Source organism: Cetorhinus maximus, chromosome 8, assembly GCF_964194155.1.
Source record: "Cetorhinus maximus chromosome 8, sCetMax3.hap1.1, whole genome shotgun sequence".
Lineage (NCBI taxonomy): Eukaryota > Metazoa > Chordata > Chondrichthyes > Lamniformes > Cetorhinidae > Cetorhinus > Cetorhinus maximus.
The window spans coordinates 126413078-126436495 of record NC_135886.1 but is presented as its reverse complement, the minus strand read 5'-3'; the positions used below and the strand labels follow the sequence as shown (position 1 = coordinate 126436495).

At 44.7% G+C, this 23418-nt stretch overlaps 1 protein-coding gene across 4 annotated transcripts in view; it reads right to left on the bottom strand.

The window, feature by feature from the left end:
• The window catches only part of col4a6 (collagen, type IV, alpha 6), a 414921-nt gene that overhangs the window by 86817 nt on the left and 304686 nt on the right, over positions 1–23418 (bottom strand). For all 4 annotated transcript variants that reach the window (XM_078547579.1, XM_078547580.1, XM_078547578.1 and 1 more), the window contains 5 exons: positions 14061–14162; positions 12369–12529; positions 10695–10767; positions 8315–8421; positions 5100–5283 (listed from right to left, as the gene is read on the bottom strand). In XM_078547579.1, the coding sequence (XP_078403705.1) occupies positions 5100–5283; positions 8315–8421; positions 10695–10767; positions 12369–12529; positions 14061–14162 (627 nt within the window). The remainder of the gene's footprint in view (positions 1–5099; positions 5284–8314; positions 8422–10694; positions 10768–12368; positions 12530–14060; positions 14163–23418) is intronic.

Sequence of the window (23418 nt, the reverse complement as noted above, 5' to 3'; positions counted from 1 at the left end):
CAGTGTTCTCAACAAATGTAATTACTTTTTTAATGGCCTTAACAGGCCATTGACATTTCGGTTGGCACGCGCCAGCCAAACAAAATATCGAAATGATGCGTGATCCATGTTGGGCCTGCCCCATCCCCCCGACGGCAAAATTCTGCCTATAGAATTTGGACTGGCTCGCCACATTTTATGGCCCCGCCTCCACTGTAAAATGTTGACCTCTGTGTTTTAAACAGTTTCTCATTGTCCGCTCTGAGCAGCCAGAGCTGCAGACCTGGAAGGCCGGCTTAAAAAAAAATGGACCTGTCAGGCTGAGAGTTGGGATATTTTTTGAGCTGGTCAGTGTCAGGTCAATTTCACTGGCTGCAGCTGCTTCTGGTCTTTGGGTAGCTTCACGATTCCAATCTTATGTTTTTGAAAAGCCTGCCAGAAAACTACAAAGCTGCCTGAAGCTGAGAAGCAGCAGCAGCAACTAAGGCTTGAAAAATGGTAAGTCAATTCCCTGCAATTTTACAACCAATTGGATGCTGTGTGGAGAGGAGGTTAGAGGGGGGGGGGGGGGGGGGGGGGGATTGGGGGGGTTGGAGGAAGGTTAGAGAGGGGTTTGGGGGGAAGGTTGGAGGGGGAGTTGGGGCAGGTTGGAGGGAGGATGTTGGAGGGAGGTCAGAGGGGAGTGATTGGGGGGTGGGGAGAGAGATTATCTACAGACTTCAGTTGTTTTGTCAATGTAGAGGTTTCTTTGTAGCCACTTTCCTAACATCAGTTGACTGCTCTGTGATTAATTACCCTTAGAGAATCAGCTTTGGGCCTCCCATATCACCATTGCTACTGTTACTCTGTAACAGTACTGTTACAGGTATAATGAAAGATAGACAAAACCTACACTCATTCATACAGTACCTTTCACGATGTCCCAAATCGCTTTACAGCCAATTAAGTACTTTTGAGTTGTAGTCACTGGTATAATGTGGGCAATGTCATCAAATGGTGGGGCAGGCTCAAGGGACCGAATGGCCTACACCTGCTCCTCATATGTATGTTTGTATGTCATTCTGGGATGGATGAGATGAACTGGGCTAGATGGCCTTTGACATCCATAATTATCTTGTGAACAGAGGATAGAATCATGGCTGGAGTTCTGTTTATTTTGTTTCTAATGCAAGTTTACTGTGAACGGGTTTTATGGGGTGAGATTGCTAGGATAGGAGTGCATAATGGGCTCATAATGAATCAGTAATCTGTTTTAACCTGCACATGATTCTCAAGAATCTTTTCCGTTGAATGCAATCTTGTCCTTTTGTGTCCTTTCCTATTATCCCACTCTATCTTGGTACTTTTTGTGAGTTTTTTACCTATCAAGATATTGTGATAAAGTTGGGTTGCATAGTAGATATTGAAAATATATTATAGAAGGAAGCAGCAGGGTCTTCAGACTTACAAAACAGATACAATTATGAGCTGTTCAGTCTTTGTTCTCTGGCTTCTCAGAAGTTCTGTTGCACTGACGTACCTGAGGGTCCAGAAACAGAAAAAGCACCAGGGCCCGTGATTTCTCTCCCTGGCCCTGGCTACAACTGGCAGTAAACAATATCAGCCAGAAACTTTTGGCTATTAATTAATCAGTGTTCTCTCCTGGAAAATGTCTGTGCGCGCTTAGATATTGGATGAGGACAGAAATGGGCTCTCTTGTAATAGCCTCATGCTTGAAAAGCCTGCCAGCATCCAATGAACAGCAAAAGTAACACCTCTGTTCTAGAAAGGAGGGAAAGAGAAAGCAGGAAACTATAGGCCAGTTAGCCTAACATCTGTCATTGGGAAAATTCTAGAATTCATTATTAAGGAAGTAGTAGCAGGACACTTAGAAAATCATAATACAATCAGGTAGAGTCAACAAGGTTTTGTGAAAGGCAAATTGTGTTCGATAAGTGTATCAGAGTTCTTTGAGGATGTTACAAGCAGGGTGGATAAAGGGGAACCAGTAGATGTAGTGTATTTGGAATTCTAAAAAGCATTTAATAAGCTGCCACATAAAAGGTTACAGCACAAGTTAAGACTTCATGGCATTGGGGGTGATGTATTAGCATGGATAAAGGATTGACTAACTAATGGGAAACAGAGAGCTGGGATAAATGGGTCACTTTCAGGTTGGCAAACTGTAACTAGTGGAGTGTCAAAGAGATTAGTGCTGAGGCATCAACTATTTATAATCTATAACAATGACTAATAATAATCTATAATAAATCTGGCAGATAGAGAATAATGTGGGAATATGTGACATTGTCCATGATGGCAGGAAGAATATTATTTAAATGGAGGGAGACTACAGAATGCTGTGGTATAGAGGGAACTGGGTGTCCTTTACATGAATCACAAAAGATTAGCATGCACATACAGGAAGTATTTAGGAAGGCAAATTAAGTGTTGGTCTTTATTGCAAGGGGGATGGAGTATAAAAGTAGGGAAGTCATGCGACAACTGCACTCACCTAGGCTATTGTATGCAGTTTTGGTCTCCTCACTTAAGGATGGATATACTTGCATTGGAAGCAGCTAAGCGAGGTTCACGAGGTTGATCCCTGGGATGAAGGGGTTATCTTATGAGGATAGGTTGAGCAGGTTGGGCCGAAACTCATTGGAGTTTGGAAGAATGAGAGGTGATGTTATTGAAATATTTAAGATTCTGAGGGGGTTTGACAGGGCAGAGACTGAGAGGAAGCTTCCCCTCATGAGGGAATCTCAACATAGGGTCATAGTTTAAAAATAAGAAGCCTCCAATTTAAGACGGAGATGAGGAGGAATTTCTTCTCTCAGAGTCATTAGTCTTTGAAATTCTCTTCCACAAGCCTCCTCCCATCATCATAACCATATATTCCCTTCTCCATCGTTTTCTTGCCAAGCTTCCTAGTAAATAGATCTAAACTATTCACTTCAACCACTCCCTATGGTAGCAAGTTCTGCATTCTCACCATTCTTTGGGTAAAAAAGCTTCCTCTGAATTTTCGATTGGATTTCTTGGTGACTATCTAATATTGATTGATTTCAACTGAAGAAGTAACAGAGAGGGTAGATAGAAATAACGCAGTAGATGTAGAATATTTGATAAAGTACTAGAGTAAACTCATGACTAAAGTCAAAACACGTAGAGTCAAGGAGCGAGTCACAGAACAGATAGCAATTTGGCTACAAAACAGGAAACAGGAAGTCGAGGTTAAAAGCAGTTACTCAGACTAGTTAAAGGTAGGAAGTGGTGTTCCACAAGGATGCTGGGACCAGAACATGTATAACTTGGACTTGGGAATCAAATACAATTTCAAAATTTGGGGATGACACTAAATTGCAGAGGAGTTGTCGATACAGAGGAGGACTGTGACAAAATACAAGACGACATTAATAAACTTAACGAATGGATCTGCAATTAGCAAATGAACTTGAAAATGGATACATGTGAGGTTGGACATTTAGGTAGGAAGAACAAGAAGAATATATACTCCTTGGAAAACAAGTATCTAAATCTGGTAGAAGAACAGAGAGATCTGGGGTATACAAATCAGTACAAAGAGTGACGCTGGTTGATAAGGCGAGAAGAATGCAAACAAAGCACCTCGTTTTTAGAGGTATATAACTGAAAAGCAAAGAAGTTGCAATAAACTTGTATAAGCCATGATTAGATTACACTTGGAGTAATGTGAAAGTGCTGGCCTCCATATCATAAAAGGCATATAGAGTCGCTGGAAAATGTGCAAAAAAGATGTACCAGAATGGTGCCATAATGGAGAAGTTTTACCTGTCAGGAAAGATTGAACAGGCTGGGGCTCAGAAGACTGTATAGTGACCTGATAGAAGTCTTTAAGGTTATGAAAGGGCTTAATGGAATAGACGCAGAGAATGTGTCACTTCCCAGTGTGTGGACTCCTGCCAGAGTTACAGAAGGAGTTCACCAGAGCACCCTGAGGAAATTTGGGAGCAGAGTTTTTTTCCCCTATAAATTTGCATAGCATTACTTAGTCTTTATGGCAAAGAAACAGGTAATTTGGCCCAGCAGGCCCATACTGGCGTTTATACTCCACACGAGACTTCTCTCACCTTTCTTCAGCTGACACCATCAATATATCTCCCTAAGCCTTTCTCCCCCTTGTGTGCTGATCTAGTTCTGCTTGAACGCATCTTTTTTACTAGCCTCAGCTACTCCTTGTGGTAATACATTCTACACTAACCACCCTTTGGATAAGGAAGTTTCTTCCAAATTCCTAATTGGATTTATAAGTGACAATCTTATATTTGTGGCACCTGGTCTGGCCTCACCCATAAATAGAAACATATTCTCTTTCTTTGCCATAAAGACTCAGTAATACTTTGCAAATTTATTGAGGAAAAAAACTGCCCCCAAATTTCCTGAGGGTGTTCTGGTGAACTCCTTCCGTAACTCTGGCAAGAGTCCACTGGTACACACTGGGAAGTGACACGGACTCAGTTTTTGTTGGGTCCTCACCATTTTTGGGATCCTCCAATCGTCTACGTGCTGGGGAGGGACTTCCGAAAGCCCCTTTCTAAGCTCAGTAATGTCAGGGGGCAGTCTGAGGAGCAAGCATTCCCTACAATAGATCGCTTTTCCCCAGCTTAACCTGGAGCTAGCCATGCTGCCGGAAGACCTGATGTCTGGCTGTCATTGCCACTCGGAACCAAGAGATGAGGCGTATTGGCTTCCAGGTAGATTGCAGGAAATTTAAACAGGAACATACTCAATTTCCATTGTACTTTATAGATTTGATACATTGTAACCAGAACAACAGCAAGCATTAATTCTCTAATCTATATCCATTGCACAAGTACCACTTAACAGACCAAAGGTACAACTTACATTGATGCACACTTCATCCCCATCCCGAAGTCAACATGAAATTCACGTCTGATATTTTTAATCTTATAACTGGCATTATGGCCTCATATATGTTAATGAGCAGAGTGTTAACAAAAAAATCTAAACAATTTTTAAAAGGTACTTGGCCATTTCATTGATGACAAACCAGTGTATAACAGTTGCACCATCCCAACACCTGAAAATAACTTTTTTCAGTAAGACGTAAACAAATGGTATCAGGTGACATTCCATACCTGGTAACCCTGGGAAACCTGATGGTCCTGGTGTTCCATCAACTCCTGGATCACCTGGAGGACCTTGGAAACCAGGAGGGCCTGGGAATCCAACGCCTGGCGTGCCCCTTTCACCTGGGGGACCCTTTAGGCCGGGACTGCCTGGGAAACCTTTAGCACCCGGAAAACCTGTTCCACTGTCACCCTGTGTAACGTGAAGACCGTCATCAGACATTACAGTGAAACCATTTGCTACTTCATTCAGAGTCATATATCCTCATCATCACAAATTCATTGCACTTTAAAAGTCATTTTAAGATCAATGGAATGACCTCCCGCAAAGACTCAGTGGATAAATACTACCTGCTGCATTCGTAGGCGGGAATTTGCAGAAGAACAGGAGTTGCCCCCTATAGTGCAGTGCCCAGCTGGAAAAGACAAACTAGGGAGCTTCCAAGTCTGATCACTGGACAGTGTTGTACTAACTGTTCTCCGTTACAATGATGATTGGGCTAGTATGACTGACTGCAGTCCCTCTGGGCTAGGGGAGAGAAAGATATGCTGAATTCGCACTGCCCAATGACTCCTGCTGGAAAGTCCAGGTGCACAGATGTCAGGAAGGACAGGATCAGATTTAGTTGTCAATCCTTCCACCTCACACCCAGGCCCACATGTGAAAAATAGCCACTTAGGAAGATGCCATTTTTTAATTAGTTCACGGGATGTCAGTATCACTGGCTGCATTTATTGCTCATCCTTAATTACCCTTGAGGTGGTGGTGGTGAGCCATCTTCTTAAACTGCTGCAGTCCATGTGGTGTAGGTACACACACAGTATTATTAAGGAAGGGAGTTCCAGGATTTTGACCCAGTGACAGTGAAGGAACGATGATATAGTTACAAGTCAGGATGGTGAGTGACTTATGGTAGAAACTGCAGGCGATGGTGTTTTCAGGCGTCAGCTGCCCTTGTTCTTCCAGGTGGAGGAGTTTGCGGGTTTGGAAGGTTGAAGAAGCCATGGTGAGTTGCTGAAGTGGATCTTGTAGATGGTTCACATTGCTGCCACTGTGCGTCGGTGATGGAGGGAGTGAATGTTTAAGGTAGTAGATGCGTTGCTGATCAAGTGGGCTGCTTTTCCTGGATGGTGTTGAGCTTCTTGAGTATTGCTCGACCTGCACTCATCCAGGCAAGTGGGGAATATTCCATCACACCCCTGACTTGTGCCTTGTAGATGATGGACAGGCTTTGGGGACACAAGAAGTGAGTTATCTGCCACAAAATTCCCTGCCTCTGACCTGCTCTTATAACCACAGCATTTACATGGCTGGTCCAGTTCAGTTTCTGGTCAATGGTTTCCTCCAGGGTGTTGATGGTGGGGAATTCAGTGGTGGTAATACCTCTGAATGCCAAAAGGATACTGTTAGATTTCCTCTTTTTGAAGAATGTCATCGCTTCACACTTGTGTGGTCCGAATGTTACTTGCTTTAGCCCAAGCCTGCATGTTGTCCAGGTCTTGCTGCATATGGACACAGGCCTCATTAGTATCTGAGGATTCATGAACACTCTGCAATCATCAACAAACATTCCCATTTCTAATGTTGAAGGGAAGGTCAATGATAGAGCAGGTGAAGATAGTTCAGCCTTGGACAATACCCTGAGGAACTCCTGCAGCAATGTCCTGGGACCGAGATGATTGGCCTTCAACAACCACAACCATCTTCCCTGGTGTTAGGTATGATTCCAAACAATGGAGCGTTTTCACCCTGATTCCCATTCACTTCAATTTTGTTAGGGCCTCTTGATTTCACACTTGGTTAAATGCTACCCTGATGTTAAGGTAAGTAACGCTCACCTCACCTCTGGAATTCAGCTTTTTCATCCATCTTTGCAGCATGGCTGTAAGCAGGTCTGGAGCCAAGTGGCCCTGGAAGACCTTAAACTGAGAATCGATGACCAAATTATTGCTCAGCAAGTACTGTTTCATAACACTGTTGAAGACACCTTTCACCACTTTGCTTATGATTGAGAGTAGACAGATGGGGTAGTAATTGGCCATATTGGATTTGTACTGCTTAGGGGGCAAAATGGACAGGAGGTGAAATGTTCACTATGTAAAGAAAAAAACACTTCAAATTCAAAGCAAAAAGCAGAATTATGCTATGGTTAAAGCTGAAGACAATTTAATAATGGAACCACAGGGATGGTACCATCATTGGAAAAATAGCAGATGAAACTTCTGACTCTCTTCCATGCCCAAACAGAAAACTAGTTTGCTAGATACTTAATGAATCTTGCATCAATATGAGTATTTTCCAGTCTGAGAGTCGTCACCTTTACACAGTGTCCCCGCTCATGCCTGATTTTGGAAGTGATGAGTGGCAAGAAATGGATCTCTGTGGTGGTGGTGTGATACAGGTCACTCAGGGAGTTCATGTTGCTGTGGCAATATGCACTTCTACATGCATGTTGCGGTCTGGAGCTATGGATCATGATGGGAGAGGTGCCAACTTTCTTTCCATCAAATGGATGACCATTCTCCCACTCTTACCACCTGCCATTGTCATGCGCTGGAAGGATTTGCAGGTTGATAATCAACTTGCTTGGCCAGGTTATGAACACAACTCCTTTAGCCGTCAACTCCTGGGGAGGGATTCAAACCTGGAGCTTCTGCCTCAGAGGCAGGGGAATTACCCACCGCGCCACAGGGCCTCAATGGACCTCTGTTGTTTTTATCCTGTGTTGGATCACAGTATAAAATAAATTTCTATGCAATGGAGTTGCAAGAGGGATTAGTCCCAATATCAACAGCGCATTAATGACATCAAGCTTCTATAAATGCAGATTATACCTTTTTGTAGAAGAGAACATTGTAACATCACTGTACTATGTCACCAGAATGTTTAAACTGCACCTTCTTAATCTTTGTGAGACCAAACTCATTTATTTGACAGGAGTAAAAAGTTCTGTAACTAGAACGCATTCCCATAAATTTGTTGAAGCAATCTATTGGTAACTTAGCTTCAATCATTTGCATTCATGGAAGGACGGGCCAACAACTCAGTGAAAGGTGGCCTGACTCAGACAGAATTGCCAATATAACTTCTTTTTCACGAGGCTGTGCACTAATGTATATTAATAGCTCAACTGTTCTTGGTAAAGTCCTATCACTGTCCTTCATCCCCACAGCCACCAATATTAAGACATGTAGCATCAACATCAAACTCTATTGATACTTACAGGTTTACCTGGAGGTCCTGCCAGACCTGGGAATCCATCCCTTCCCAGTTTTCCTGGAGTGCCTGAAGGTCCCCTTGGCCCTGGATTGCCAGGATCTCCTTTTTGCCCTACAAAATAGAATTTTTTTTTAATGTCTGATCTCGAAATTATGCTACCACGTACAAACATTTAATACGTTCAACTGAAATGTCTTTGTTTCAAGAAATGTGGAGGAATTAGCCCATCCGCAATAAACGAGTTAAAGCCTCTAGTAAAATAGTGGCAGGAAGGATTTCAGGAGCCTGCTAAGCTTCTTCGACTAAGACAAAATATTGCAGATGCTGGAAATCTGAAGTAAAACTAAAAAATGATTGAAATACTAAGCAGGTCTGGCAGAATCCATGTACAGAGAAACCGAGGTAAACTTTCAGGTCAATGACTTTTTCCCAGAACTAGCTCTTGCACTTTGACCTTGCACCACCAACCCTTGTCCTTTAATCATTCCTGTCCTCCATCCTATCGGACATTGCACTTTGTTCTCGTCTCCCTGTGCCTTTTTACCCTGTCTCTTTATTTGCTTAAAACCTTCTATATCTCTAAATTCTTCCTGTTCTAATGAAACAACCTGAAACATTAACTCTATTTCTCTCTCCCCAGATGCTACCTAGCCTGCTGAATATTTCCATCATTTCCTGTTGTTATTTCAAGTTTCTTAAACCATTATCCAGAGTGCAATTTCAAGCTCTTAGTTTTTAGTTTTAGAATCAGGTGCCTTTTGTCGATTCATTCAATTTTACAGCCAGTCAGATCCATCAATGATACTTAAATGCTACAGTTACTTTATTACGGACAGACCCAGCTCTATTTAACAAGGTTCAGCCAAATTACTCGCTGCAGCTCAATGGGGGTACCAAGCATGTTTGAAATTCAGATGCTGAATTAATGAGTTGTTCCTTCAGTTAACTGAACAGTGAGATCCTCTGATAAATGGACTAGCTGGTGTGACTGAGCAGATCTCACGTGCGAGGGCTACAACTGGCCTGAGGCCACACAGAAGAACAGAGTGGGAGAAGGGTGCACAGGTTCCATGTAGAAGAGGTAACTTTAGACTTCGTGTCAGGAAGTGCTTCTTCACACAAAAAGCAATTAATGCATGAAAAAGATAGCATTTTTGCAGGCAAGAGCCCTGATATAATTCAGGGGACATGTCAATGCTGCAGTGAAGCAGATGTTAGGGTGCCTCTGGACATTTAACCTGAGATGGGTCAAGTAGTCTTCTTCATTCATTGTGACATTGTGGTTCCTGATGGCAAATGCAAGTGTTTGGATTGCTAATGCAGGGCAGGATTGAGTTTCTTTGTGATGCTTCCCCTTCCCCATGGTCGATCAGTCCACTGTCACTCAGGGGATCAGGAATAAAGACTGGCTCCTTGGTTGAGAAACTGGAGTGTTGCCTGTCCCTATGGAGTAGTATCTCAGGTTGTGTCACAGTCTTCAAAATGGGAGGCGAGGAAGACTGCTATTCTATGGAAGGACTATACAATAGCTGAATTGGGAAATATGTGCTCTCCAATCTTGGAAACAGCCCTTATTCAGTTACTGAAAGCCTCTGCCTGATCAGATTGGAAGAGTATTGTGTTCTCCCTAAGAGAGTGCTAGCAAAGGGAAGGAAAAATATTTGAAATTGTGAAGTGCTTTATGTTGTCTCTAAGAAACATCTCAAAGTTCGTCACGTGCAAAGAAACTCTTCAAAATGCAGTGACTGCTACTAAAAGGCAAATATATCAGCTATGTTTTCTGATGATGGCAATTGAGAGAAGAATGTTGGCCAGAACACTGGAAGACCTCCCACACTTCTCTGTGTGAGAGAAAATGTACTCGAGAAAGAAGTTCCCTGACTTTGTCTCTCCTGTCGTTCATTGCCAGCACTTTATTTTTCCAGGGGCCTACGTGCCATGCCCAACCTCTGATTTGCGCCTGAGCCAAGACAGCTTTCAAAGCTGCAATTGTTAGAGAATTATTTCGCATTTTCTCTGGAACTGTTCGATTTTTTTAAACAGCTAATTTCCCTCGAGGTTTAGCGAGGAGGCGCGTGTTACAATGTGGAAAACAGCTATGCAGATTGCTGTGCTGAGTTGGCAGAAGCAGAATTTCAATAAATCCGGGCAAAGAGAATGGCACACACACCCCTCTGGGAGGCCGCCCAACCTTCCACCATGCTCTGCACCAACAGTAGGTCCAGACCCAAGAATAGAGAAACCTGCCCCAGAGAATCACTTAGCCCCTACTTAGGAATAAACATCAAATCCAAAGAATAAATTAGGTGCAATGAAAATCTGAGTTTTCTGTGCCACGATTTCGAATGGGATTGCATGTAGAGATGGTCAAGTTTTATTCGTACCCCTTGCTGATGTAACGGATGAATCTCCCTTCTGTCCTTTTGTACCTGATGCTCCTGGCACGCCTGGAATACCCTAAAAGTCAAAAGGAAAGGTCAGCATTTCTCCATCTGTAGTCAGTCAACCTATAAATGAGGCCATGTTTCAAGCGTCTGCACTTTGGTCTCTTCAGGGAGGATGATTTCCTTCATGTGATGAAGCCGCAACTCTATTTACAAGGCTTGGGTTTATAATTCTGCCACGCTTAACACACAGTGAAAATCGAACCCATCGTGTTCTCTAGCCAACTGGTGGGTTTCCAGGTGCACGTGTAAAAATACTGTGTATGGTTTAAAATTCTTCATTGATTACGGACTAACTAAGGGGGGAATAAATTTGACACCAGCTCCCTCTCTTCAGGCATTCTCTCTCTGCTCGCCTTCATAATCTGCACTTAATTTAAGGATTTACTTCAACAGCCCTCCCACCACACTGACCTGTTCGATTCACCATGCCACATCACTTCGCCCCGCTCTTGAAACTGTTCTGAAGTGAAAACTTATTATTTAAGTTGACTCTGTCACTTTACAAGTGACGACACTGGAGACATGAGGGCAATAAAGCTGGTTTTTGGCTTCACTGATTGGTAGTGCTTGTTAATCCAGTTCTGGGAAAGAGAAGCTTAGGACAGGGTTCAACACAGTCAAACAGTCCATTAGTGCTTTCCACCTGAACTGCAACCCCCTTTTCATGCACAGCTGTTCCTTTGTTGGAAGTATTGAGCAGGGACTAATGTAATCCTGAAAGAGGATCAGTTCTTCTGATTATAAAAGATTAGGGCTTATCAAATCATGTGTAAGGAAACTAAGAGAAGGTAGATCATGCTGCACCACTTCTTGTATTTCCTTCATTCATTGGGTAATTCAAGGGGAAGTATATTTGACTGCCTTGCCCAATAACCTTGGATATTACTATGCACTCGCTATGCACTAAATGGTAGCATAAATTTTCCACTGGCTATAGAGTGTGTAATTTCTAGCCCTTTGGTTTTAATATCTTTCTATTACTACTCAGCCAGTCAGTTGCAGCAATGATAATTAATTGTCACGGTTACTTTACTGAGGACAGATCCCACTTAAATTAACAAGATTCAGCCAAGTTGCTTGCTCCTATTTAATAGTTGTAACAAGCATATCTTTAAAATTCAGATACAGGCTTCATGAACTGTTCCTCGAGCGATCTTGACAATGAGATCCTGTGATGGTTCAATGGATAGGTGGATTGGTTGATGTGACACTGTGTCAGACTGATCAAAAGTGTTTGCGATCTAAACCAACTGAGCAGGTCTCACCTGGGTAACGGTTTATAGGGGTACAACTGGCCCTAGTTGACAGAGAAGTGCAGAGTGGAACAAGGGTACACAGCTCCCAAATAGAGGAGGTAACTTTAGGGTTAATATCTAGAAGTTCTTCTCAATTGTATCATTGCTTGGAATGGATGCTGCTGTGGGGGCAAGAGGAAGCCTATCAGGAAAACATTCCCTCTGCCTTAGAAGAATAAAGAAACCAGGGATAGGCCATGATGGAGCATGCGGTGTACTCAATCGCTTATTTTTGTTCTGCGCTTTCTCATGCTTTTAACAGAACGATCAGTGCAAAAACGCCACAGTCACAAACAAGTAACAGTAAGCTACTTACTGGAGGACCTGATTGTCCTGGAGGTCCTGCTGGTCCTGGATCTCCACACTGGCCTTTACCACTATTGAAACCAGGCTTTCCTGGTTCACCAGGAGGACCAGGAGGGCCTTGAATACCACTCCCAGTAATCGCCCCACTGCAAGCACATTCCCCGGGCTCACCTGACAAAAGTAAGCAGAATCGTGCAAATTAGGTCTTATAAGAAGCAATTATTGAAATTATAGGGAATTATAAAGCAGGAATCTTAGGCCTCATTCTGGGATTTAGGCCCTGAATATAGGTGAAGTTTTGCTTAATGGAAAGTCACAAAGAGATGTGATGAAGATATAACATTTACTGTAGCACAATGATGGTGAGGAGCTGAAAGAAGGCCAATTGTCAGGTTAAGCCCTCACATAATGTTATAGCAATACTCATACATCAGCAGGGCAACATGCAAAACAGCCTCGTGACATACTTCTTCCAAGGGCTTTATACATCAAACCACTACAAAATAGACGCTGACTAATACCCAGGATAGGCTCCAGGTCAGGCTTTGGTAGTTATTAGTGACTTCTTTTTCTCGGAGAAAAATTGAAGTTGGGCGGAATTTAATGCCCCGCCCCAAGGTGAGTTTGGAGGCGAGGGGGCACTTAATTGGGTGGGAGGGTGCCGAGTGGGGACCCCACCACAATCCCGCATCTGCCCCAATTAAGTCCGGGCAGGAAGGCCCACAGATGGCCTTCCCGCGCAGACACCAATTGTTACCCACGTAAGGGGCCTCATTTCACTGCCGCTAGTATTCAATCAGCAATGGGCGGGGCAATCACCACACGGGAAACCAATAAAGCAAACCCTATCGGGTTTGTTTGCAAGCTCCTGGGAAGGGTTCCTTGTTGTCAGGGATTCAGTGCTTGATCGAGGGGCCCAGCATCAGGACCCGCCGAGAGGCTTCAGGAAACTTCTCTTTTTCCGATTCCAAATTGACACTGAAGGGAAAAAAAAGAGCAAAGCCAGCACAGATGTGAAGCTCAATGCTCTTTCCATTGAGGCTGTAGAGACTTAGAAGCCTTACTAACAAATGGTACACAAAACCATCATACTGCTAGATCTGTGGGTAGCAATCTTGCCTCTGAGTCAGAAGGTTGTGTATTCAAATCGGACTCCAGTGATAAAAGCAAAATACTGCGGATGCTGGAAATCTGAAATAAAAACAGAAAATGCTGGAAGGACTCAGCAGGTCTGGCAGCATTTGTGGAGAGAGAAACAGAGTTAACGTTTCAAGTCCGTATGCCTCTTCTTCAGAACCCCACTCCAGTGACTTTAGCACAACATCCACATTGACGCTCCAGTGGAGTACCGAGACACTGCGTTATCAGAGGTGCTGTCCTTCAGGTGAGATGTAAAGCCAAGGCCCTGTGTCCCTGAGGGTGGATGTAGAAGAGCCTATGGATAGTCCAAGTGTCCTCAATATTTACCCCTCAAGCAACATCATAATGACCCAGTCATTATTACATTGCTGTTTGTGGGGCATGGCTGTGTGCAAATTGGCTGCTGTGTTTCCTCCATTACAACAGTGCTTCAAAAGTGCTTGCCTGTGGAAGCTGCCTTGGGCTGTGAGAATGTACAAAAGGTATTGGGAGAAAGTCTAAATCATGGCATTGAAGAAACCGATGAACCCAAAGACAATGAGAGTCCAGGACATTTACCCACCTTTATATCCTTTATTTCCCCTGAATCCCGGTGGTCCAGCTACTCCAGGCAACCCTGGAGCTCCAGGTGATCCTTGGGTCCCAATCGCGGCGCCTGAAAGACCTGGTTTACAAAGAACAATAAATTTAGGAATGCACCTCAAGCAGAGGGAAATGAAAATGAAGGAGGGCTTCATTTTACAGCCTCTTACTATTTCACTGTTTTCATTCAAAATGTTAACGCTTTTAAATTGCTGTAAAGTATTAAAATGTGATGACAAGGGCTCTAGAACTCCTTCATTTAATTTTTAATAGGGATGGAAATACGGGGGTTGTGGGGGAAGAAAGGAAACGCAGTGAGCAGCCGATGGGCATAGGTGGTCTATAAAGGAGGTAACTCCCCTCCTGGCCCAGCCACCAGCCTGAGCACTGAAAGCTGTCGGACTTCACATGTGGCATGGGCCTCCCACCCACCCCGGCGCAGGTTAAATCCCAGTGGCGGCGGGAATAAGCCCTTACCATTTAAGGGCCTCAATTGGACCACAGACATGCAAGCCTCCCCACACCTTCCCGGCCACTGATAAAATTGCAGCTGGGGCTGGGGCGAGCAGGTAAGCCCATGGCACAGCACCCAATTTTATGGCACCACCCCCCCTCACCATCTGCCAACCTGTCCCTGGGGGGCCCATGAAATTCAGCCCATAGCAGCCAAACCCTGGTTAAAGCCCACAGGTGCTAAAGGAAGAACTTGTCAGTTTGGAAAAGTACAGGTGTTTGTGTCCATGCAGCAACCCAGAGGGTATTGTGCAGGTCACTCACAAATTCTCCCCTTTAAGATACTGCATGTGCACACAAAAATATTTGAAGATATCATGCATGCAAAGGAAAAGGCCACATACGACAAAGAAAAAATGAGAGAGGACATTACTGAGTCCATCATCTACATTGACACATCATTACAGGGCTGATGAAGAGTTTTGCACCATCTTTTAGCTGAGACTTTTAAACTCTACATGCCCACTCAAGGTTAAGAAATCCCATGGCACTCTTCGAAGGAGAGCAGGTTGAGTTCTCCCTGGTGACCTGGCCGACATTTATCCCTCATCTGATACCGCTAAATTATCTGGCCATTATTCTCGCTACAGTTTGTGGGACCTTGCTGTGCACAAATTGGCTGCCGCCTTTTCAACAATACAACAGTGACCAGACTTCAACCAAACTTTGTTTGTTGTAAAGTGCTTCGGGATGTCCTGAGGATGTGAGAAGTGCTCTAGAAGTGCAAGTTTCTTCTTTTCTTTAGCTGTGAGCTTTTCCATTGAGGAATACTTTAGAGCCCTGTGCATTGTTCAATAACTTTGTGCGCTGACTAACAAACATGAATGAGACTTGCTCTTGCAGCAGAGACAGTTCTGTTGCTCTTTGCTGTTAGATGTGCTCCTTAAACCAACTTACCTATACAATAGATCACAAGGGTGCAAATACGTGCACACTTTACAAATAATGCATGACTACCTTGGAGTCCAAGTCGCTGTGTGTATGAGAACTTTAACATGAGACCCAAGTTTTGTCATCGGGTTAACAAACTTTCAACAAAGTCAAAAGTTTTATTGAACCTTAAAAACCGATTGTATAAGGAAGGAAGTTCCTTGGTAATATTGCCAGAGTTAGTATTCATTGCAATATTCCAAGCCAATTGATACCTTTGTGCTTCCCATTATTCACACAATCTGCAGGCCTGTCACAGGCTAGAAATCAAAATCGTTGGACAAACATTGATAAGAATACAACACAAAAAGTTAACAAGAGAACATGGTCAAACAAACATGCAAGTTCACTCAGTTATAAACATGTCACAACGTCCTTGACCAAACTGCAGCCTTGAACAGCAAAATATCTCCAACACATGAACTCATAACTCTTACACGGCTATACGCCCTCTAGTGGTAGCAGTGCGTAATTCAGCTGACCAGTTTTAGTACTGCGCAGAGGCAGAAGACTCAACAAGAGAGGGGTTTTAGGGGGAACAAGAGGGAGAGGGGTCATCAGGACGTTCTCACACATCTCAATGTCATATTGAGCTGTATGTGCTACTGAAACTGGGGAGAAAATAGGAAAATCCAGAAGATTTAGAAATAATCTCAAAAGAGGTTTAAAACATTTTGCAGTAACTTTCATGATTTAATGCATGTAGCAGAGGGCTATGAGCATATCAAAAATTCAGGTAGAGAGGTCGAGGCAGAATTTTACACAATGCGGTAAAGATCATGGTGGGTATGCTGAAATCTGAGCCCAATTTTACACATGCAATCCCACCGCACAAAACTCTGCAATTGAAGGCTATATCATAACATTTACCTGGCAAAAGAATAAATTCAGCACGAGCATCAAAATAACACAATGTTGACATAACACATTTGCTCACAATTTGCCCTCCAGCAGCACCGCCGCACCCTATTTCTAAGCTGCGCGTGCCCCCAGTTTCATTTTATTCTTCGTCTCATCCGACGCCTCCACAAGAAACTTTGTCTCTTTCTTTCAGGTGCAAAGGAACACAAGCTCCAACAACTCATCGACACCAACACCCATCCAGGATCCTCCACCCCTGCTTGTCTCTCTGTCCCCATCCCATCTTCCAATCCCAGCCCTGGCCGTGTATTCACCATATCCCCTGACCTTCCCCTCTCCGACGCTGAACGTTCAGTGCTCAGCAAAGGACTTAGTTTCATACCCTTTCACCCTCATCTCAATGAATTTCAGGCTCGGCACGATGCTGAACTCTTCTTCTGCCGTCTTCGTCTCCGTGCTCACTTCTTTGGGCAGGAGTTCCCTCCCCATTCAACGGATCCTTTTACCCGCCTCCAATATTCTCCCTCCACCTGGACCCCTCCCTCTGGATTCTTACCTTCTCTTGATCTTTTCATTGAGAACTGTCGGCGTGACATTAGTCATCTCAATTTCTCTGCTCCTCTCACCCACTCTAACCTGTCTCTCTCTGAACTTGCTGCACTCCGTTCTCGCAGATCCCTGACATTGTCATCAAACCTGCTGACAAGGGTGGTGCTGCTGGTGTCTGACGCACTGACCTCTACCTCGCAGAGGCTGAGCGTCAACTCGCAGACACTTCCTACTACCTCCTCCTGGACCATGACCCCACCACTGAACATCAAGCCATTGTTTCCAGGACTGTTACTGACCTCATCTCCTCTGGAGATCTTCCTTCCACATCTTCCAACTCATAGTCTCCCAAACTCGGACGGCCCGCATCTACCTCCCACCCAAAATCCACAAACAGGACTATCCCGGTAGACCGATCGTGTCAGCCTGTTCCTGCCCCATGGAACTCATTTCTTGCTATCTTGACTCCATTCTCTCTCCCCTTGTCCAGTCCCTTCCCACCTACATCTGTGATTCCTCTGACACCCTACATCATATCAACAATTTCCAGTTCCCTGGCCCCAACCACTTCCTCTTCGCCATGGACGTCCAATCCCTCTACACCTCCATCCCCCCACCGGGATAGTCTGATGGCTCTCCGCTTCTTCCTCGAACAGAGCCCTGAATAATCCTCATCCATCACTACTCTCCTCCGTCTGACTGAACTTGTTCTCACACTGAAAAATTTCTCCTTAAAATCCTCTCACTTCCTCCAAATAAAAGGTGTGGCTATGGGTACCCGCATGAGCCCCAGTTATGCCTGTCTCTTTATGGGGTATGTGGAACATTCCTTGTTCCAGTCCTACTCCGGCCCCCTCCCACAACTCTTTCTCCGGTATATCGAAGATTGCTTCGGTGCTGCTTCATGCTCTCGTCTGGACCTGGAAAAATTTATTAATTTTGCTTCCAATCTCCACCCCTCCATCATTTTCACATGGTCCATCTCTGACACTTCCCTTCCTTGACTTCTCTGTCTCAATTTCTGGTGATAGACTGTCCACCAATATTCATTACAAGCCTACCGACTCCCACAGCTACCTCGACTACAGCTCCTCACACCCTGCTTCCTGTAAGGGCTCCATCCCATTCTCTCAGTTCCTTCGCCTCCGACGCATCTGTTCTGATGATGCTACCTTCAAAAACAGTTCCTCTGACATGTCTTCCTTCTTCCTTAACCGAGGTTTTCCACCCGTGGTGGTTGACAGGGCCCTCAACCGTGTCCGGCCCATCTCCCACGCATCCGTCCTCACACCTTCCTCTCCCTCCCAGAACCATGATAGGGTCCCCCTTGTCCTCACTTATCACCCCACCAGCCTCCGCATTCAAAGGATCCTCCTCCACCATTCCCAACTCCAGCATGATGCCACCACCAAACACATCTGCCCTTCACCCCACCTGGTGGCATTCCGCAGGGATCGTTCCCTCCGGGACCATAGAACCATAGAACACTACAGCACAGAAAACAGGCCATTCGGCCCTTCTAGTCTGTGCCGAAATATTATTCCGCTAGTCCCATTGACCTGCACCTAGTCCATAATCCTCCAGACCTCTCCTATCCATGTATCTATCTAATTTATTCTTAAAACTTAAGAGTGAGCCAGCATTTACAACGTCAGATGGTAGCTCGTTCTACACTCTCACCACTCTCTGAGTGAAGAAGTTCCCCCTAATCCTTTCCCCTTTCACCCTAAAGCTATGTCCTTCCATGGACACCCTGGTCCACTCCTCCATCACCCTCTACACCTCAACCTCCTCCCACGGCACCTTCCCATGCAACCACAGAAGGTGCAACACCTGCCCCTTTACTTCCCCTCTCCTCACCGTCCAAGGGCTAAACACTCCTTTCAAGTGAAGCAGCATTTCACTTGCACTTCCCTCAATTTAGTCTACTGCATTCGTTGCTCCCAATGCAGTTTCCTCTACATTGGAGAGACCAAACGCAGACTGGGTGACCGCTTTGCAGAACACCTTCGGTCTGTCCATAAGCATGACCCAGATCTCCCTGTCGCTTGCCATTTCAACACTCCACCCTGCTCTCATGCCCAGGTGTCCGTCCTTGGCCTGCTGCATCGTTCTAGTGAAGCTCAATGCAAACTGGAGGAACGGCACCTCATCTTCCGACTAGGCACTTTACAGCCTTCCGGACTGAATATTGAATTCAACAATTTTAGATCATGAACTCTCTCCTCCATCCCCACCCCCTTTCCGATCACCCCCTTTTATTTTCCAATAATTTATATAGATTTTTCTTTTTCATTTTTCCTATTTCCATTATTTTTAAATGTATTTCCATCCATTGTTTTATCTCTACCTTTTAGCCTATTTCGATCCCTTCCCTTCACCCCACCCCCACTAGGGCTATCTGTACCTTGCTTGTCCTGCTTTCCACCTTTAATTAGCACATTCCTTAGATAATATCACCACCTTCAACACCTCTTTGTCCTTTTGTCTATGACATCTTTTGGCTATCTCCCACCCTTTATCCAGCTCTACTTGCCCCACCCCCACTTAAACCAGCTTATATTTCACCTCTTTTCTATTTTTCCTTAGTTCTGTTGAAGAGTCATACGGACTGGAAACGTTAACTGTGTTCCTCCCCGCAGATGCTGCCAGACCTGCTGAGTTTTTCCAGGTATTTTTATTTTTGTTTTGCTCACAATGTTGTGTTGTTCATATTTACAACTGTTTGTTCTGTGTACTTACACCATAAACGCAGACCCAGTCATGGTCACTGGTGGAATCATATCTTGGTTCTTTGTCTCTCTCTTCCTTAAATGGTCCACATGTTCACGAATGATCCGGCCCTCCACGTGGTAAGATGGAGGTCCAGTCACTGCACTATTTCACCTGGTAAGCACTTTGATCCTTCCCCAAAATTCTGCATGTATACTGGCTCTCGCATGGTAAATTTCCTCTCGCGACTATGCCACTTTCCTCTCCTTTCCATAAACAGGTTCTAACAGTAGTCTCCTGTCCCCCCTTTTCTCCCCAATCTTTCACTTGTCTACAGCCTTAATATTGACCAAAACTTTCAGTAAAAAATGGATCTACTCTTTGCAGCTCTTAGGTCCTCCTGTTTCCTCCTGTCTCGACTCATGCTACATCAGTAGCCCCATTGCAGCAACAGCAGAATTGTTTCTCCTTGCAGTGGTGGGTTCCCAATTACTGGGAGCCCACCCTGCACATATAGTGACCCCACAAACCAGGACAATGGGTCAAGGTATTGGTGGTGTCGAGACAGCAAGCATTCTGTTGTAGGGTGGCCGAGTTGTGCTATTAATGATAAGTGTTGATCTGCAGACAATTCTTGGGTGGAAACATTGGCCAGGATTTCCCGTCAGCGATTTGGGGGCGGGGACCACTCGGCAATGGGAAAATGACGCGGGATGACGTCGGGAGGAACCCCCGACGTCATCCCGGTCCCTTTAAATTTTCAGGAAGGCGGGCGGACACCAAAATCAGCTGCCTGCCCGCCGACCTGTCAATGGCCAATTAAGGCCATTGACAGGCTAATTAAGATTGTTAAAGACCTGCCCGTCCAACATTAAGGCTGGCGGGCAGACCAGGAGCCCCAGCGGGCTTCTGATAATACATGAAACCTCATCCACTGGCGGGATGAGGTTTCATGTCCATTTTTAAAAAGTATCATAAAGTTAATGTGTTTCTTATTAACATGTCCCATCTCGTGTGACATTGTCACATGAGGGGGACATGTTAATAATTTTAATATTTTTCTATTTTTGGTGTTTTTTTTACATGTCAGTAATCTCCCTGAGACAGCACTTGGTCTCAGGGAGCAGTGCGCTCTTTCGTGCACATGCGCGAAAGAGCGCACTTTGACAGATGGGGATTCCCTCCCCCCGCCCCGGAACAGGAAGCGCTACCTGTCGGGCAGGCCGCTGGGTGGGCCCTAATTGGCCCGCCCACTCAAAATGGCGGCGGGCCCCATTTCCGTGGCGGGGGTCGACTGTCCGCCCGCCGCTGAGCCGGTGGGGCCTGCACGCCATCCAAGGGCAAAATTCTGCCCATTAAGTTTATTTACAATATGCTCAGCAGCAACTACACGTGTGCTTTCAACTCCAACTCTATGCTGACTGCTGAGGTAGCCCGCGCTACTCTCCTATTGGTTACTACAGATCATGTGATCTTGCCTAACAAGTATTATTCTTAAAGGTACATTACACACTAAATAAAACCATAATTATGACATTCCTCCCCATTTAACTCAACTATATACATTATATTTACAAGTACATATTTTTCAAGACAACAGAATATTTACATTGGGTAAGGAATTTACAAGTTCAGTCTTTCAGGTGATTTCCTGGTACATGTGGAATGTTACAGTTCCACAACTTCAGATTCTTTGTCAGGAACCTCCTTTTCCAGAGTTGCCTGAACATCAGGTGCTTCGGTGGGCACTTGCAGTTCTGTATCCTCAACTCTTACAGGAACATCAGACATGTCAGCCCTGGGTTGAGTATCCTCAATAGGAAACACAGACCCAGTCATGGTCACTGGTGGAACCATATCTTGGTTCTTTGTCTCTCTCTTCCTTAAATGGTCCACATGTTCACGAATGATCCGGACCTCCACGTGGTAAGATGGAGGTCCTGTCACTGCACTCATTTCACCCAGTAACCACTTTGGTCCTTCCCCAAAATTCTTCATGTATACCGGCTCTCTCATGGTAAATTTCCTCTCATGACTATGCCACTTTCCTCTCCTTTCCACCTTCCCCTCTAATTTCAGCATTATTAAGCTCAATCTCGTCCCGAGACAGCATTTCAGCAATAACTCCGCAGGTGTGACACCTGTTGCTGTGTGAGGGGTGGTCCTATAGTGAAAAAGAAAGCGTGCTAGCTTGGTTGCTAAGGAATCACCAGTTAGTTTTTCAAGCCTGCCTTAAATGTTTGAACCGCCCTTTCGGCCAGTCCGTTTGAGGAAGGGTGGGTAGGGTGCAGTTCTCACATGAGTGATACCGTTGAGGCTGATAAACTGTTGAAACTCAGCACTTGTAAATGCTGTGCTGTTATCGGAAACAACTGTTTCTGGTTGTCCATGGATGGCAAAACTCTGATGTAGTTTCTCAATTGTAAAGGCTGACGTTGGTGTCTTCACCTCATATATTTCCAACCATTTTGAATCGGTATTGACAATGAGCAAAACCATTGTTCCCAGGAAAGGTGCAGTGTAGTCAATGTGTAACCGCACCCAGGGTCTACCTGGCCACTCCCATGGGTGTAATGGAGCTGTCGCTGGCAACTTTTGCAGTTGCTGACATTGCACACAGTGCTTTACTAAACACTCTATTTCACCATCCATCCCAGGCCACCATAGATAGCTGAGTGCTGTGGTCTTCATTCGGGAAATTCCTGAATGGGCACTGTGTAGTTCAATTAAAAGTGGCTCCCTTCCCTTTGGAGGAACTATTACTTGTGCTCCTCACAATAAGATGCCATCCTCGCTGGTTATTTCATATCTTCTGTTGAAGTACAGTTTCATTTCATCAGGTACGAGTTCCTGTGACCAACCATGTAGCACTTGTTCTCATACTGGAGATAGGACTGGGTCCCGACTTGTCCAGTCCCTGATTTGTCGAGCATATACCGGCGAGGAATCTAAGAAATTTAACAGTAAAACAAGTTCCTGTGGAACTGGGACGAGCTCATCATTTTCTTATAAAGGCAAACGAATAAGGGCATCGGCGTTTGTGATTTGATTGCCAGGCCTATCTACAAAAGTGTATTCGTATGCTGCCAGAATTAAAGCCCATCGTTGTATTCTTGCTGAGGCAATGGGTGGTACAGCCTTGTCCTCACTAAACAATCCTAGCAATTGGGTTTGTGGTTTGAAACGATTGTAAAATGATGGCCTTGTACGTACTAGTGAAATTTCTTGACACCAAAGATGATGGACAGGCCTTCTTATTCTATCTGCGAGTGTCCCTTTTCTGCTGTGGTGAGTGTTCTTGATACGTAACCTATTGGCCGTCATCCATCCAGTAAGACAGTACTGCTCCCGCTCCGTAGGAAGATGCGTCACACGTCAGCACCAATTCTTTCATCTGGTCATAATGCACTAATAGATTGGGCGAGTGCAACAATTGTTTCACCTTTATGAAAGCTTCTTTCTGGGGTGCCTCCCAAGACCAACATTGGTTCTTTTTGAGTAGGGAATGCAGGTGGGCCAGCACAGTAGACTAATTGGAAACGCCTACAATAGTTGATCATTCCTAGGAATGACTTGAGCTCTGAGGCGTTCTTTGGCGCAGGTGCTCTCACTTTCTCCTCAACTGGGTGGAGGTCCTGTGAATCTACCCAGTGACCCAAATAAATTACCCCCCTCACTTGGAACGTCCACTTTTATTAAATGCACTCCAGCTTGCAAGAAACACCTTAAGACTTCTTCTAAGTTTGCCAAACGCTCTTTTTCAGTGAATCTTA